The following is a 17,976-nucleotide window of genomic DNA, read 5'->3' as shown; positions in this document are numbered from 1 at the left end:
AATAGATTTCAAGATCGTCCTGGATGAAATTTATCAATACTGTAATAACTACAGAAAAGAGTATATATTGTTAGTATTCAAAGTTATAGTTGAAAATGTAGATTGGAAACAGTTAGATATGGAGACAGTTATGAATATTGCCTGTGAATGTGGGAGTTTAGATACAGTAAAGTGTTTACTTAACAAAGTAGATCATAACCTTATAGACTTCGAGGACGTCATAAGAAAGATATATGAAAACTGTCACAGAAACAGAATCTACAGAAATGAGCAAATAGTACGTATATTTAAAATGATAGTTGAAAATGTAGACTGGAAACGGTTAGATATGAAGATAGTTCTGAATGTAGCCAGTATATTGGATCGTTTCGATGTAGTTAAGTTTATACTTGACAAAGTGGATCACAAACTTTTAGATATAAACAGTGCCATCATTCAAGCCTATGAAGCAGGGAACACATATATAGTCAAGTGTATACTTGACAAAGTAGATCATGAAATGTTGGATATGAACTTAGTAATGACTGAAGCAATTAAACGTCATGATCTTTTTATTGTTAAGTATCTTTGCAATAACGTAAACAAAATATCATTGAATATGAAAGTAGCCTTCAATGAAGCTTGTATAGTTGGAAAACTTAAATTAGTCATATGGATACTTGATCATGTGGACCAGTCGCAGTTAAATATACAAACTGCTATGTTAAAAGCATGCCGCGGGCCAAATGATGAAACGGTTAAACTTTTATATCAAAGATTTGGTGAAAATATGTTTGACATTAAATGTTCAATGAATAATGCATGCAGATACGGAAATATTGCTGTAACTCGATGGTTGTGGAGTAAAACTGATAAACAACATTTGTGTGACATGAAGTCAGCATTGATTAACGCATGTCTTAGTGGCAAGACATTTATTGTGGAATGGCTTCTAAAAAATGTTGACCAATCACAGTTCGATATTCAAGCGTCAATAACAGAAACTTTTGTCAATAGAATCAATGTTACGGACGTAATAATAACACTTCTGAATCATTCGGATCGCTCTTTAGTGAATATGAATACCATTATTGTCGAAGCAAGCGCAATCGGAAATATGACTCTGGTTAAATGGTTACTTGAAACTGATGAAGGGAACTTAGTAGATATTAATCAAGCTTTATATTCAGTGTTGAATATCAAATCCCAAATCACTGAAAATGATAGTGAATATAACAAGCGGATTACATTAGAAAAACGATCATTAGTTATGTGGGTCTTGAAGAAATATTCGCTATCACTATTTGATATGAACAATACAATAAAAGAAATATGCCGTAATGGTTGGACAGACATTTTACAGTGGATATGGGAAAATGCACACGATCATTCTTTCGAGATGAGACCTGCAATAAATATTGCATGCGTTAATGGTCACAAGGAACTTGTCGAGTGGGCGTTATCAAACATTGATGTCAAGTCATTAGATACCGAAACCTTAATGAATGAATGCTGTGGGAATGGGTTGCTGACTGTTGCCAAGTGGATGTGGGAAAACATTGAGCATAGTAAGCTCGACATGAGAACAGCTATGAATGATGCTTGTTCCTACAGTCGAATTGAAACAGCACAATGGATCTTGGAAAATGTTGATGTCAACCTGCTTGATACAGGCAATGTGCTGAATGAGGCTTCAAAGCATGGATGGCTTTGTGTTGTTAAAGATTTGTTGAAAGATGCACATTTAAGTCAGTATAACGTATGTTCAGCATTAACAGAAGCATGTATGAATGGACACTTGTATATTGTAGAATGTATGTTTACAAATTTTGGGAAAGATATATGTGATATTGAAAGTATATTACCCGGGTTATGCTCCAACCCTGTAAATAAAGAAGTAGCTAAATTTCTGATTAGCCAATTCAAAAATCAACTTTGTTTGTTTACAAACGTCATGCCTCACGCGTGCGGATTTGGTTGGACTGAAGTTGTTGAAATGATTTTACAAGACACTGACCATACAGAAATTGTTATGAAGGATTCTTTGCTAAACGCATGTATACAAGGGGAGGTTGATGTTGTCAAAATTATTTTTAGTAAGGTCGATCATACTCAACTCGACATAGCAGAAGCGTTTATCGTGGTATGTACTCATGGCTGGGAAGAGATAACTGAATTTTTATTGGATGAAATAGACCATACAGCGTTTGATATGAAATCGGCTTTGACCGAGGCAAGCCGAAGTGGTGAGGAAGACATTGTGGAGTTACTATTTCAAAAAGTTAAACCTGAAAAGTTTGATATCCAGATGGCCATTGACGCAGCTAGTCAAAATCATATGCACGAGAATATAGTTTACAAGTTATTGCAAGAAAACTGCGATGCTAAATTTGAGCAAGACCGACTTAAGAAGAAAGCTGAAGAACATGATTGGCCAAAAGTTTTGTCAATAATTAGGAAATATTCCAAACGAAAATAAAAGTCTATTTTACTAAACTAGTGTTCCGATAACTTACTAATAACCATCAAGTCCCTTTTAAAATTTATTTTAATAGTATTTCATTTTAAACTTTTTAAGACTTACCCAATTTCATTCATCTTTAAAGCACAGTATTAATGTATTGAGTAAATACATTAATTTCAAATATTTTTGACAAAACAAGATATGAAGAAAATAATCAAAATGTTAAACTTTATCGTTGTATAGTGTTTGATTTCAAAAGAAGGATGGTTAGATTTAAAGTATTGTAGTATAGTCCTATATACAGACAGATTGGTTATCTGTCGGATTAGTCTACTCTTGTGGGGTTTGTGTTGCTTATTGTTTAGTTTTCTATGTTGTGTCATGTGTACTATTGTTTGTCTGTTTGTCCTTTTCATTTTTAGCCATGGCGTTGTCAGTTTATTTTCGATTTATGAGTTTGACTGTCCCTCTGGTATCTTTCATCTCTCTTTTTTAAAGGAGGGTAGTACACCTGACCTTATAATGACTTCACGGTTCAGTTTGCAAGCAAGCTAACCAAAGATATTACCTTTACTTACACACTCAAGGCATTTTGCTTTAACATCGTGTGGAAAATATTGCTACATAGAAATAAACAAAAAACCATTTCTTTGTATGTTTAATCTCTTCGTGTAATTATTATGTAATTATTTGATTTATATAGTTTGTTTTATACTGTACATTTTTAATTGGGGACTGTAAATATTTAATGACAAAATTAAAAAGAGATTATATTATCTTTGAATATAAACTCATCATAGTTGTAAGATGTGCCAAATACAGCTAAGGTAATCTATTCCTGAGGTAGAAAAGCCTAAGTATTTCAAAAATTCAAAAGCTTTGTTAACAGTGATGTAGATTAAAAAAGACGTACGAATTGAACACACTTAAATGTAATAATGGCAGTGAAAAGAAGGGTTGTTATGAGATTTTCTGACGAGTAACGATGATACCGAGCTTAAGTTTTTCTAACTTAGATATTGCATATATATAAAAAAAAATGAAAATTGATTTATATTTATTTTAATATTGAAAACAATTATATGTCGATAAACTATATGTGAATGTGTAATATCAAAGACATCATTTGCAAGGTTCTGGAGTCGGTTTCACAAAAAAAAAAGTACGATTAAGATCGATCGTAAGTATACTGAATCGTTCATGACTTACGATCACTCTTAGACGTAATTTATTTTTGTGTGAAAACGGCTCCTGTTATCCATTAGATGTCAAACTTCAAAATGTTTATTTATGTTGAGTTTTTTTTCTCTATGGTTTTCCCTATTAATTTTATTAAATTCTTCTAAAATTTAATCGTTATGTCTTATACTTACTTATGTTTAATATGTTTTATTAATGTTAATATGAGATTAACAAACCATTACTCATTTTAAAGCCAAAAAAAAAGTATATTTGGTTTGAAAGTTTATACAAAGTTTTTGAAAAAAAAAATTTTTACTTTGAACTTCAGAAACAGAACCGCATATATATATATACAGAAAAAATGTAACTCCTTCATTAGATTAACAAATTGGCTGCCTTTCTAAAAGTCTCAGATATATTTGATCGTTTAACAGATTTTAACAAAAGATTTAGCTAGAAGTACAGGATAAGAGAATTTCACAAACCCTGTAAAGATTTGAATTATGCTATGCTGAGTTTATGCTATTAAAAAACAAATAAACTATCTCATATCAAGTATGGACGCCATCTCAAGGTAAAATTTATCATTGGATTATGAAAATGAGAAGTCGATTGTGTCTCACAAATGTCAATTTTGTCAATTTTGTCAATTTTGTCTCAATAAAGTCGATTGGGTATGCAAATTAGTTCACAGAATTCAAACTAAACTAATTTGCATACAAAATTGACTTTTGTCGCCCAATTTTCAAATTACGTAACAAAAGTAAAGTCTGTGTTACAAAAATGACTTTTGTCATGACCGTGGCAAAACAGCATAAATGTTAAGACCACATAATTTAATCAGGAGTATCACTGATATTGATATGTTGACCATTTTTCAAACATTTGGTTGTTTTTATGGTTTTTGGAATCAAAGATGACTGGCTATAGATTTAGGCATATGACATATATACATATTGAAAATAAATTTAATTAGTAATTCGTGTTCATCATGTGTTCATAGGTTATAAGATTTTATTTTGTGTAATAGATTTTTTATTGACCTTTGTTTATTTGTAACATGTGTACGTGTTAGTTTTTTTTATTTCAATTAATGTTTTTTCTGCCATATTTAACATAGAGAAACCGAGTTTAAACATTTGTGTAGCTTCCACATACTGGCATATACGGAGTAAAAAAGGTTCAGCAACAAATAATCAGATTAGAAAATTTCAAAATCATAAATTTCCAAATAAAGTTGCTGAAATAAATTTTATAATCGAGTTATCAAGTAAAAATTAAAACATTAAAACATTTTTCTTTTTATTCTTTAGAACATTAATTTATGCTAAGAAGTATATTTGTTTCTCAATATGAAATGCTTAACTTTTTTTAAAACGGTATAACAGATAGTTGAGGAAACAGTTATTGTCTATATTATGATTTATGTTAATAATAAGCTGTTGTGTTTTGACTTCTTTTTAGTTATTTTAAAACTATATGTGATCAAACTGCATTGTTAACTAATATCATTCATCCACAAATTTGTATATAGTTACTGGATTCGAAAAATCTTTTAAAAATGTGGGGTTTTTTGTCGTTATGCTTTCCACCAAAAGCTGGTATGTTGGGACCACTATATAAAATATACAATTTATACTTATGTTATATTCGCAGTTATCCATAATACACGATTTTGATTTCTAAAGTTTAAAACAAATTATTCAAGAAGTCAATGTATACGGTAACACGAGTTGCTTCCCTTCAAATTAATGTTAGCAATTTCCTGCCATGCAGAGCTTCCTTGAAATATTTTAAGATAAATTGTTCATTTGTTTAACTTCAAACCACGGACTTTCTATACTTTATAGAAAGTTCCTACTTTCTATACGTTATAGAAAGTCCCTGTTCAAACATATAACAGTAATTCATTCCATCTTTAAATTCTAGTAAGACCCTTAATTGTAAGAGGTAAAAAGGCCCTGTTCGAACAAGTATTAGTAGTCATATTTTAGTGTTCTCATCTCATATTGGATGAATTGGGCTTGATATCCTGAACCGTTGTTTTTATTCAGTCAAATTACTGCGTCTATGTGTGAAGTTATGTGTTCCTATTACCCATGTGAACCTCCACATTGTTCTAGTATAATGTAAGGTATATTTTAATTTTCATTTACATGTGAGTAACTTAATGCGCATTGTATACCGTACCTTGACCTGTAAGGGTTTACTTTTATGAATTGTGACTTGGATGGAGAGTTGTCTCATTGGCACTCATACCACATCTTCCTATATCTATTCCATATTTGCCGCTGCTTGTGTAGCATGTACCAGTCATTCAAATCATGTACTTCAAAAGAAAAAATAAACTGTGTAAATAAAACTAACATCATGGTTCATTATTGCTACAAACCAGTACTACTAATAATAAAATAATAATTATTTATTTTATTATAGTGTCACATATTTGATCAGACATATATATGTACACAATTTCATAAACAACACAAAATAATAGACCAAATATTCAGCCTTATGTAGACTTATGAGACACTTATGTACAAACATTTCTAAAATCAAAAAGTTAAAAGACTTCATTAAACAAGTCATTGTAGTCTAAATGTTCAAAAATTCAAATTCTAAAAATCTAAAAAAAAATTAAAAAGATTAACTTATCATCATACTGAGCTTTAAAAATAAGAAAAAAAACAATGGAAAAAATATTAATTATCACAGATAAACTTACAAAAAAGTAAAAGTTTTTCAAAAATGACTAAATAATTTGAGTTAAAATCACTGTTTATAAATATAAATAGAAAAACATGAAATATTTTTGCTTGATAAATTCTCATGTGCTAAATAGTTTTCGTCTCTGAAAAGATTTAAAAATTGCGTATGACAAGTACTATTCCCAATGTTTTCTAGATACAATGAATTAACTATATATATCAGTATGAACTATTGTTTGTTATTTGTATGCTTCATTGTTGTTCGGATTTTTTTTGACATATTGAATATAAATGTATTTTATTTATATCTGATATAAGTGACTGTATTTATTTTGTACATATTTTATATCTTCATGCATCAATACACATTTGTTTTTTTAACATATTGAATATAAATGTATGTGTATTTATATCTGATATAAGTGACTGTATTTTTGTAAATAATTTTATATCTTCATGCATCAATACAATATAAAATTGAGAATGGAAATGGGGAATGTGTCAAAAAGACAATAACCCGACCATAGAGCAAACAACAGCAGAAGGTAACCAACAGGTTTTCAATGTAATTTGTTTTGTAAAAACTATAAAAATAAAAAAAAAATAAAAAAAAAAATTGAATACATCAAACTAATGAAAGAATATCGAAATCAAAACCAAGTGTTTATAGTTTTGTCAAATTTATCCTAAGAGAAGAGCTAATATTTTTAAAGAAGATTAAAAGCAATCATTGTTGTTCAATATTAACATTATATTAGAAAAATATTTATTTGAGAATTGAAAAAAACCCTCAGATTTTTTGAAAGTAAATAGATATTAAAAAAATGTGGTATGTTTAGTTTTTTTTCTGTAAAACCGTTAGATATTTGAAATGTAAGTCATTAACGGTGAATGTGATTTGTGGTAAAACAATTTTGATATGTGTGTTTATTTTGCATATTTTTTAGCTTGTTTAAGGCAAAAATACATTCATGTATATACAATGAAATATACAATAGTTAAACTTGAAAGAATGTAATTTTATGAATTATACAAGATACTATTTTGAACGAATTAGAACAAAATAAAATGTATATTCCTTAGTACTTAATGTTTTTTGCCTTTCTAAAATGATATGTATAGGCTCAGTATTAACAGCTTCAAATACATATGAAAATACAAATTATCTTTAAGATAAATAAAGGCAACAATAGTATACCGCTGTCCAAACTCATAAATCCATGGACAAAAAACAAAATCGGGGTAACAAACTAAAACTGAGGGAAACGAATTAAATATAAGAGGAGAACAACGACACAACACTACCATGTAACACACACAGAAACGGACCAAGCATCAGACAAAATCCCACGAGAATAACAAATATAACATCAAAACCAAATACATGAATTTGGGATAGACAAGTACGGTGACACGTCTTATCACAATGTGAATTTACACTCAAAAATAAGAGAAAACAAACGACGCAACGTTAAAATGTAACACACACAGAAACGAACTATAATATAACAATGGCCATATTCCTGACTTGGTACAGGACATTTGGAAAGAAAAAAATGTTGGATTGAACCTGGTTTTGTGGCATGCCAAACCTCCCTCTTTTATAGCCATGTGAAATATAACATTAAAATGACAATTCAACACCACAGGACTACAATATAAATAAATTTGAGAACACAATTGACAAAGAAACACACGAACAACAGCCAACAAAAGGTAAAAAGTTCAGAATTTTAATACGCCAGAAGTGCATTTTGTCCACACAAGATCTACTAGTGACGCCCAGATACAAAAGTTTGAAAGCCGAAACAAGCTCAAAGTCGAAAAGCACCGAGGACCAAAAGATCAAAAAAGTTGTGCCAAAAACGGCCAGGATTTTCTGTTAGTTACCAGAACATCCCTATTATTTGGAATAATTTATACTTTGCAAACAGTAAATTTATAAAATTACTATACAAAAGATGTACATGATAAAACTGAAGTATTAACTAATTACAGGAAACAAATGAAATACATTACATAACCAGACATTTGCAACACAAAATGTAGACACATCCGAATAAGTTTAAACCTCAACACCAAGTGATGTCATATTTGAAATTGTAAAAAATGACAAAAAAATGAAGAAAAAAAATGACGTCATTTGAATTTGTAAAACAGATCATCAAAAAATGAAAAATGGCGTCACATTTGAATGAATAAGATAGAATTAGGATTGATTTAAGGTTATATTTGAACTAAATACTGATATTGCATTTAATAACAATGCACATTTCAATACTTATTAATAGCAAACTAAGGTAGCAATTAACTATATTATAAAGCTATGTCCGGTTTGTTTTGAATCTAACTTCAAACGTAAAATATCGTACTGATTACGTTGAACAAAATCAAATCTAATAAATGAATGCGGTGATTAATTTTCTTTACCATAACACATAAATATAATAGAAAAGACGTCAACACATTTGACAAAATCCGATGAGAATTACAAATATAACATTAAACATTCAAACTAAATACATGACTTTGGGATAGACAAGTACCGTAACACGTCTTATAGTAATGCGAATTCACACTCAGCAAAACAGTCACAATCGGGAATAAGTCACGTTTGGTAATTAAAATATTAGAGGACATAATGACAAACCACAATCTACCATGTGGTAAAAATGTCCTTAGCTAGTTTGGTCAAAGACACATCGTATGGATCCACCGATTCGTGATGGTTTCCATAAAATTTACGGAGTGTCAATTTTAATCTGTCCTCCTAATAACTTTGTTGGAGCAGTTTCTGAAAGAAATTAACATTATTTACTTCATTAGGTCGTCTTGGTTTAGCGCTATAAAACCAGGTTCAATCCACCTTTTTCGACATTTGAAAATGCCTGAACCAAGTCAGGAATATGACAGTTGTTGTCCATTCGTTTGATGTGTTTTGTCATTTGATTTTGCCATGTGATTAGGGACTTTCCGATTGAATTTTCGTCGGAGTTCAGTATTTTTGTGATTTTACTTTTTTGAAAAGGCTTTTCCTAACCTCTCATTGAATTTGTTATTCAATTACGTAAGTACACCACATGTTCTGTAGAGTTGATTTTTAATTGATTGGTTCATCCTTTCGTTGTATTTTTATTATTGTTGTTGTTGCTCAAATGAAAGGGTAACATCGTTGTTTATCCTTCTTTATGAGAATAAGTTGTAGTCAGATTGCAAATTAGATAACTGTGGACCAGATACCAAATGATGTAGATGAAAGTAATTATAGATCACTATACCACGGACTTTAGCAATGAACGCAACTTATGCTCTTCAACTTTGTACTTTATTTGGCCTTTTTAACTTTTTGGATTCGAGCGTCACTGATGAGTCTTTTGGAGATGAAACGCGCGTCTGGCGTATATACTAATTTTAGTCCTGGTATCTATGATGAGTTTATCTATACCCTACAGTGAGTTTTAATAGGCTCTGACATAACAAAATGTAACTCAACTCATACGAGAAAAAATAACCGGATTGATGATCAAAACAATAGAAGAAAAACAAAATTAATTTTATGGTATGCTATACATGAACCACTGGATTTCACAAAAGAAAACACAAAACCAAAAGTCTAGACACGGATTATCAACAGCCTTAATCATCTCCAGTTAATATATTAGTCATATTAATCTGTTTATTATACAGAAAAGGCTTCATTTGAGTTGCAAATAAATGTGCCGCAATAAGATTTTTCAAACGACCATTTTAGTAAATACGAAAATTCGTTTGATACAATTGCGTGGAAGTGCAGTGTAAAGAGTCGAAAATTCAATATTGGCAATCGAGTTGAAAGGAACATGAAATGCACGTTATTAATCTAAAAAAAATTGAAGGAAAAAAACACAATTAATTCTATCATTTGTTTGTCTATATTTGTAGGAGGAATTTTTGTGTTGGTGTGTGCTGTTTTCAGTTGTACTGCTCAATTCATGTACATGTAATCAATGCTTTCAGTTTTGATACATTATAAAATTGATGCCCGCAGATACATGTTTTACCCTTGTATAAACCAGTAAAAAACACTTGCATGTTAGCATGCAGTAGTTAATAGATGACAACAGAATACCTAGATGATGTACGAATTCATTGACGCTCCCACAGACAATATATGATACTATTTACACTTAGTTAAAAACAGGTTTTACAAACCCAAGCCTTTTATTTGTATGAAATTTGTTTTTAATTGAAATTTACTAAACCCTTTTGGTATCGATTTTAAAAGCAGAATGGAGTATATTTACATTCAAATACTAGTATGCTGATTTTTACCCCCCCCCCCTTTCCGGTCCCCCTTTTCATCTTCCTTCTCTGTTTTAACTTTTTAACTTTTGGAATTTAACTTGTCAGAAAAGTACGAGGAGGAAATATGTTCAGTATAAAAGTAATGTTCACGTATATAGCCATTTGGTAGTATCGAAAGAATCACTGAAGCACATCATTGACTATAGGTGAAACAAATATGCAGAAAAGAGTAATGGATGAAGATAATAATCGGGATCCTTTATTTCTGTATTATTCTTTAACTGTTTATGTCATTTCCCCCCAAAAAAATATATACAAGAAGAGAAATAACATATTATTTATAAGTTGATAAAAGAAAAGAGAGCACCAAAGCGGACACAATGCATAGATAAGAAAACGAATGATTATTAATAAAAAGTAAAAAAACAAAAATACTGAACTCCGAGGAAAATTCTATCGGAAAGTCCCTAATAACATGGCAACATCAAATGACAAAACTCATCAAACGAATGGACAACCACTGTCATATTCCTGACTTGGTACAGGCATTTTCAAATGTAAAAAATGGTTGATTGAACATGGTTTTTAACAACACTTAACATATGTTCGGAAAAATACTTAAATTGAGCAAAGGCGGATTTATATGAGGAAAATTATGTCGATTATTTAGGAAATCACTGAAGCACGATCGACAAAAGTTGGTCCCCTCTTTGACATTCAGTGCCCCACACCCCCTGAAAATTTCTGGATCTGCAACTATTTAAGGTAGCACAATACAAAGATTTTATAACTCCAACTCCCAAGTTATAAAATGCTGTAACTTTCTTAATAATGCTTGAAAATTTATAAAATTGGTAGTTTTGGATAGCTAACAGATTATTCTTTCAAATAAATGCAATGTTAGTATTATGCAACAATTATGTAACCAATTATAATGTTAACTGTGTCTAAAATATTTTTCACCAAATTTCCATTTTCAAATGAAATTAGCTTCTGCAGAGGGTTGATTTTATTATATGTTGTTCCTATGGCCATTATCTACAAAAGAGTGTCTCAGATTTCAGATAGAATGTATAGAACAAATTTTACACCTAATTGAACATTATCTTCTTTTATGTGGTTAGGATGTTTACACTAATTAGAGATTTATGAGAGAATGGAACACCATAGAGACAATCTGAGACACCCTTTTGAAGCCCATGATGTGTTGATTAAGATTCCGTTAAAATTTTCTGTATAGTTAAAGAGATGATAGAGCTAAATTCATTCAAGTGAACGTACCCAGATTTTGCCACTAATTACATAATAATTGATTACATAATGATTGCATAATAAAAATATTGCATTCATTTAAAAGATTAATCTTTTATCTATCTATAATACCTCTTTTATTATTTTCTATGCATTCATAAGAAAGTTACAGCATTTCAAAGGTTAGTGATTGGAAGTAAAAAAATCTTTGTATTGTGCTACCTTAACACAGGTGTTCTCAAAGTTCGATCAATTCCTACTTTAGTTTTAGCTTTTAAGGAACAGAATCAACCATGTGGTCACAAGAATCATTTTAATTCCAATGGTTTCAATTTTGAACGATCCTCATTTATATTTGGCAAATCACGTGATATTGTTTTTCGATTTGTATGAGAACTTCTTTTAGGTCTAGAACTTGAACGACTAAACGGATTCACAGCACTTTTAGTTAAATGACTAATTTGAGTTTCTTGTCGTCTTAGCGATGTCACCAGTTCCTCGGGGTAATCGAGATCGCCCATTTTTTTCTTTCTAACTTGAAACATATGTCCATGTTTCATGACCCTAGCGAGCTTTGGCTTTACCAGTCTTACTCTGTTCATGTCTATTTTTGGAAACATTATTCTCTGAAGTTCGTCTGCAATATATCTATTAGTTGTCTCAATGCAGGTTGAGCAGGATGCAGGTCCAAGAACTTCGCAAAAATCATTACCAATCTGGCACTTCTTTGGGTTTGAAAGGGACGGGTACGAATTGACCTTTACAATACTTGGGTCTCTTTGAAGATCAGCCATCATCAATTTAAACGGATTTGCCTCCCTTGTTTCTGGGCGTGGCATGCCATATCCCGGATGTGCCTTTGGTGCCGGGGCCTTATAAAAGTGTCTCATGATGGCATTTTCAAACTTGGCATGACTGTTGTCGCGGAGATGTGCCTTGAGAATATATTCTCTTTCCACCTTTTGCTCAATGTTGTTGTTGGATGTTGCACTTTCACCAATAGCAGGCTTGTCCAAAAACTGCATATCTTTTCCAGCAATATTTTCTCCAGTGATTGAATACAGAGATCTGAAATGTCAGAAATTGGAAGCATTAAAGGTGGAATAATTGAAAGCATTATGACATAGAAATCACCTTCATATCTCTTATTCTAGTATGACGCTCTTCTTTCACTTTGTTATAATTTCAGTTAAATATGATGTGCATGCACTTGCGCAACGACACATACCAAAATTGAATTACGAAATATACTACTACATGCATATGAAAAACACAAAACAAAACGTGCAGAGCTTTAATTGTTGTTCTTCAAATCAAACTCAGAGTTATGATTTCAGCACGACTCCAACGCTTACGTATATATTTCAATCAAGTTAAAATTATATAGAAACTATTCAGGTTTCAACTCCCTCAGGGAAAGTTGACCAAGGGACAGTCTATGCGGTATGGTCTTAGCTTATCATTGAAGGCCGTACGGTGACCTATAGTTGCTAATTTCTGTGTCATTTGGTGTCTTATGGAGAATTGTCTCATTTGCAATCATACCACACCTTCTTTTTTTTTTATACATACTAATACTATATAGACTGTTTCTGGTTGACCTTATATTGATTAGATTACTTTTAAGGTCCTTTTGTTCACTCGACTGTTTCGGTTCTTATATGTGCATTCTTTGCTTTATAATATTTGGCTTTGAGCTTTCCTGATGAAATCTGGTCAAGAAAAGAGCTTCAAACGTATAAATTATATAACGGGTTGTTTTCAATCTTTTTTCTTTCATTAAAGTTCAATAGCTTTGCGTCAAGTATTATGTCATTATGTTCTGTAGGACCAATTAGAAGTACGGCTGTTATATGTCAAGTTTTCGTTAAACCCATACGATATAGGCGAAGGATCTATCAGACATTATTACATACAAATTTATTTTGAAATTATCGAAATACTTGTAGTGGAAAACATAGAATTTATAGGAATATTTTGAAATTTGAATATTTAATTTTCTATCAGACTGGGTGTCGCATCTTTTTCGTCATTTCGTCGTGTACACTGTTGAATTCATCACAGAACGATGGAGTTAAGCAAGGTTTCAGCATTATCATAACTAAAAAAGGACATGCATTCATTATACTAAGTTTAAGTAATTATGAAACAGTTTTCAAACACTAATAAAAACATTTAAAAATCATTATAACCAATTTTGACTACCATATGATAGTCGTAAAAGGAGTATTTAAAGCAGTACAGAAAACCATTTAACTGATACAAGCCGATGCTATTATATGGACCGTCTGAACAATGCAGTGTTGTGAAAGATTGTTTGCTTCGAGTTGACTTTTAGATAAATAAAAGCGCTGTTTCTTTGCTTTTTTTAAGTGCTTGTACTGGTTTTGTGTCATGGGTGGAAACCCATTTCCCTTTTTTTTCTACTAAGAAAAATCTGCTTCTCCCTATTGCTTGTATGTTTTTTTAGAAATCCAAAACAAGGAGAACACTTCTACAAGCAAAACAGGGATTTCAGAAGTAAGTATAATATTTGAGACTTTTATTTATCATACTTACTTTTTGTCTTGAACATTGCTCTTTCGTCGCCTGGTCTTTTTGATAGTTGTTACATCGTCTTCTTTCTGTCCGTGTGCAACTTCCTGTTCCCATAAGGGTCCAGACGAAGAGTACTGACGACGGCCCAAACTCAAACTTGAACTTTCGCGAAAAATATCCCCTTTTTCTGAAAGTTGAATAAGCCCAACAGACGCTCGGCGTTTCTTGTTGACATATTGTTCGAGGTCATTGAGATCGCTAGGAGCAAATATCTGACTCGTAGAGCCTCGCCTTCGCCTCAGGTATGCCTCAACACCAGGAAGCGAGTCTACTGAATTTCTTCTATTTATCACTTGAGTCCTTGTTGAGGAAATGCTAGCAACGCTACCAACATCAGACATCTACAATAAAATCAAACCTTTGAAAAAGTTATTGTTTTCCCAAACCAGATCATACTTTTCGCGGATCACAGGGAAGTCATGAAAGCGTATACCGAGTAATACGTAGAAGCTGTGTGTAATACGGGCTGTATCTTGTATGTAGATGAGAGGTGGTGTGAACATTTTGAAATTTTAAAAGAATCGAAAGGTTTGCTAAAAAAAAAACCACCAACACAACTTTACTTAATAATTGACTAAGAGTTTGATTCGTCATATTTTCTTATTGATTTGTTTTCTATGACGCATCAAAGATCTAGATAAACATGATATGACGCATCAAAGATCTAGATAAAATATGACGCATCAAAGACCTAGATAAAAATATTACGGATATCCAAAAGTTGTACATTCTGTATTTATGTTTTGAAACAAAAACTTAGAATTTGATTGTCAAATATTAATTTTTAAATAGTTCTTTTAATTTTTAGGTCATAGAACAAAACATATACCGACGAACAAGTAAATGATTTAATTTGTTGACAACAAAGAATATTTATAAGTATGGTCCTATGCCTATTCTTAGCTCAGATTGGTACAGGCGGTCGAATTTGTCCCATATACAAACAATAATGATTATAGTATGGGGGTATACAAGGCTACAGGATCCGGTCGAGAGAGGGAAGATGATTGGGTGTCTTTATTTGACCGAACTTTTGGTGTTTGAGCTGAAGTCACAAATATACATACTAGTATATAGTTTTTAATTTCATTTCTTAATTGTTAAAGATTAACCAATCTACGCCATTTGGTATCTAGAGGATAGTTGTCCCATTGGCAATCATTCCAAGCCTTTTTATTATTTTTATTTTGAAATTTCCATAACAAGTGTTTTTTTAATAGATTTTGAAATTTCAACAAAGTGTATAGATGTACATTGTATTTTGAAATATAAATATTCAATTTACAAAAATAAGAACGTAACACATTATCTTTTTTTACTGCCCATTTCCCCTAAAATTTTTGGTGTAACCAACCGATCCCTTTTTCAAAAGTTTTAAAATCCTGAAATCTCCGCTATGGCTGGTCCATATTTTGTGTAATATTTTATCTGTTATAAAAATTAATGTCAATAATTAAACAACAACAATTAAAATTGAAAAAATACAAATCGAGAAATGAAATAAATTACCTCTGTGTTTTTCTTTCATATCCATTTGTACCACTTAAAACATGGGAGATTAAAAACTAACGATTTTAAACGAAACCTTTTCATGATTGCTAATATTCCTCTGTATATTTCGGTTAATACAAGATTTAGATAATCCAGATTAACTATTTGTTTAATAACATAATCAATACATTAATTTACTTGTTATGTTATAATTCATAAATTCAGACAAAAATGAATCATTTTTAAAATGAACTAAACACTTGTATATATGGGATCAGCTCGCCTAACAGTGAGCTATAATTCTATGAAAGATTTGATTTGATTGTTGGTGTTTTAACGCCACTTTAAAGTACCGCATTTAGGCTATTTCGTGACGGTCAGGTTTTATTGGTGGATGAAGCCGGAGTGTTCTATGAAAGACAAATGAGCAGTACAGTTCAACAGTGATCAACAGTTACTGTAGTGTCTTCCTAGGTCACATCTTTCCTTCACCATAGTGAACCTCGAATGACAATATCTTAAAACAAGAATGTGTCATAAGTACACGGATGCCCCTGCCCCAATCGCACTATCATTTTCTATGTTCAGTCAGAGACATATATACACATGTCTCTGGTTCAGTGGACTGTGAAATTGGGGTAAAAACTATAATTTGTCATTAAATTAGAAAGATCATTTCAAATCATAAGGAGCATGTGTACTAAGTTTCAAGTTGATCGGACTTCAACTTTATTAAAAACCATCTAGACCAAAAACTTAATCTGACATTGTCAAGAATCAGTCCGGTCTGTAATGCGCATGCGTCACGGGACAGAGGTTTTATCGATGAAATCGGTCTGTTGAATTAAACGGGGGAAAATGTTTAAATTGACGATTTAAACCTTTTCTTTTCATAAAATCCTTTTGACTTTGTTATATATGTGTTCATCAATATTTCAGCAACTAGATGATATTTTTATTATATTTTTCGGATTTGTCTTTCTTGATACCAATTTTAGTTTTGTAACAGTCATAAAGACTTCTTTGTTGTAAATTCTTATATGTGAAATAGAGATTAATACATGGCCTTTTCCATATCAGCCTTGGTATCATCCCGAGACCCCCATATCAGCCCGAGACGGAGTCGAGGTGCTGATATGGGTCGAGGGATGATACCCAGGCTGATATGGAAAAGGCCATGTATTAATCGCTTTATCATATACTTCCGACAATAGTTTTATGTAAGGCAAATGAATAAATGCAATAACTAAAACAGTCAAAAACTTTATAAAGAAGTTAAATTATGAATGAAATATACTATAATTGTTCAACAACAGCAGCACTACCTCCTTATATAATAATAGTAACATTTCCTATAGAGGCATTTTGAAACATTGAAATTTTGGAAGAGTTTTATGATCATTACTACTCGGAGTCTCCATGTTTGTTGTACTATAAAATGATTCATAATTGTCATTGGCATTTTTTAGCAAGTACTAAACTACCCACAAAAGTTCCCGTAAATTTTGACGTCGTCATAAAAAATATCTGACGTCACAATGGAAAAGTAAACAACCGATACCGGAAACACCGGAAGTAACTTGCACGAGAGGCACTGATATGGGTTTTGTGCACGAGATGCACCTGATATGGGTTATCAGCCCGGGTGGGAAGATATGGCTTGTGCACTTCCGCTCATTACACATATGCAAAAGCTATCATATCAATGCTAAGTATATGATAAATGTAAATTATTACCAATAAGGTCACATCTTTAAAAAATAATTTAAAATACTTAATCAATGAACACTAAATTGACTTTGTTATCAAATAAAAGAAGAAAGATTGCTCTATCTTTCGATACAAGTTTCAAAGTTTAAAAAAATGTTCTTCATGCTACCAACTTGAATAGAAATATGAACATTTTAACTAATTTTAAGAAAAACGTCACGATATGTGTAAACTGATACACACAAGAATTAAGATGTTATACGGCACTGATAACATGATCACAGATTATACAACACAAACTCTCAATTT

The 17,976-nt window shown here is 31.4% G+C and overlaps 1 protein-coding gene across 1 annotated transcript; it reads right to left on the bottom strand.

Moving 5' to 3' along the window:
* Positions 1-12,167: 12,167 nt before the first annotated feature.
* On the bottom strand, positions 12,168-16,070 carry LOC143049667 (uncharacterized). The gene is made up of 3 exons (XM_076223311.1): positions 15,976-16,070; positions 14,428-14,807; positions 12,168-12,936 (listed from the first exon to the last, which is right to left on the bottom strand). The coding sequence occupies exons 2-3, from the start codon at positions 14,805-14,807 to the stop codon at positions 12,177-12,179; spliced, it is 1,140 nt and encodes a 379-aa protein (XP_076079426.1). The 5' UTR covers positions 15,976-16,070; the 3' UTR covers positions 12,168-12,176.
* Between the last annotated feature and the right edge of the window lie 1,906 nt (positions 16,071-17,976).

Source organism: Mytilus galloprovincialis, chromosome 10 (assembly GCF_965363235.1).
Source record: "Mytilus galloprovincialis chromosome 10, xbMytGall1.hap1.1, whole genome shotgun sequence".
Lineage (NCBI taxonomy): Eukaryota > Metazoa > Mollusca > Bivalvia > Mytilida > Mytilidae > Mytilus > Mytilus galloprovincialis.
Note: the sequence above shows the minus strand (reverse complement) of the source record. Positions and strands in the feature narration are given on the sequence as shown.

Coding starts and splice junctions, on each gene's coding strand:
- LOC143049667 (XM_076223311.1), bottom strand. CDS start 14,807: ATGTCTGATGTTGGTAGCGTTGCTAGCATTTCCTCAACAAGGACTCAA. Junction 12,937..14,427: donor AGCAATGTTCAAGACAAAAA/GTAAGTATGATA, acceptor CTGACATTTCAG/ATCTCTGTATTCAATCACTG.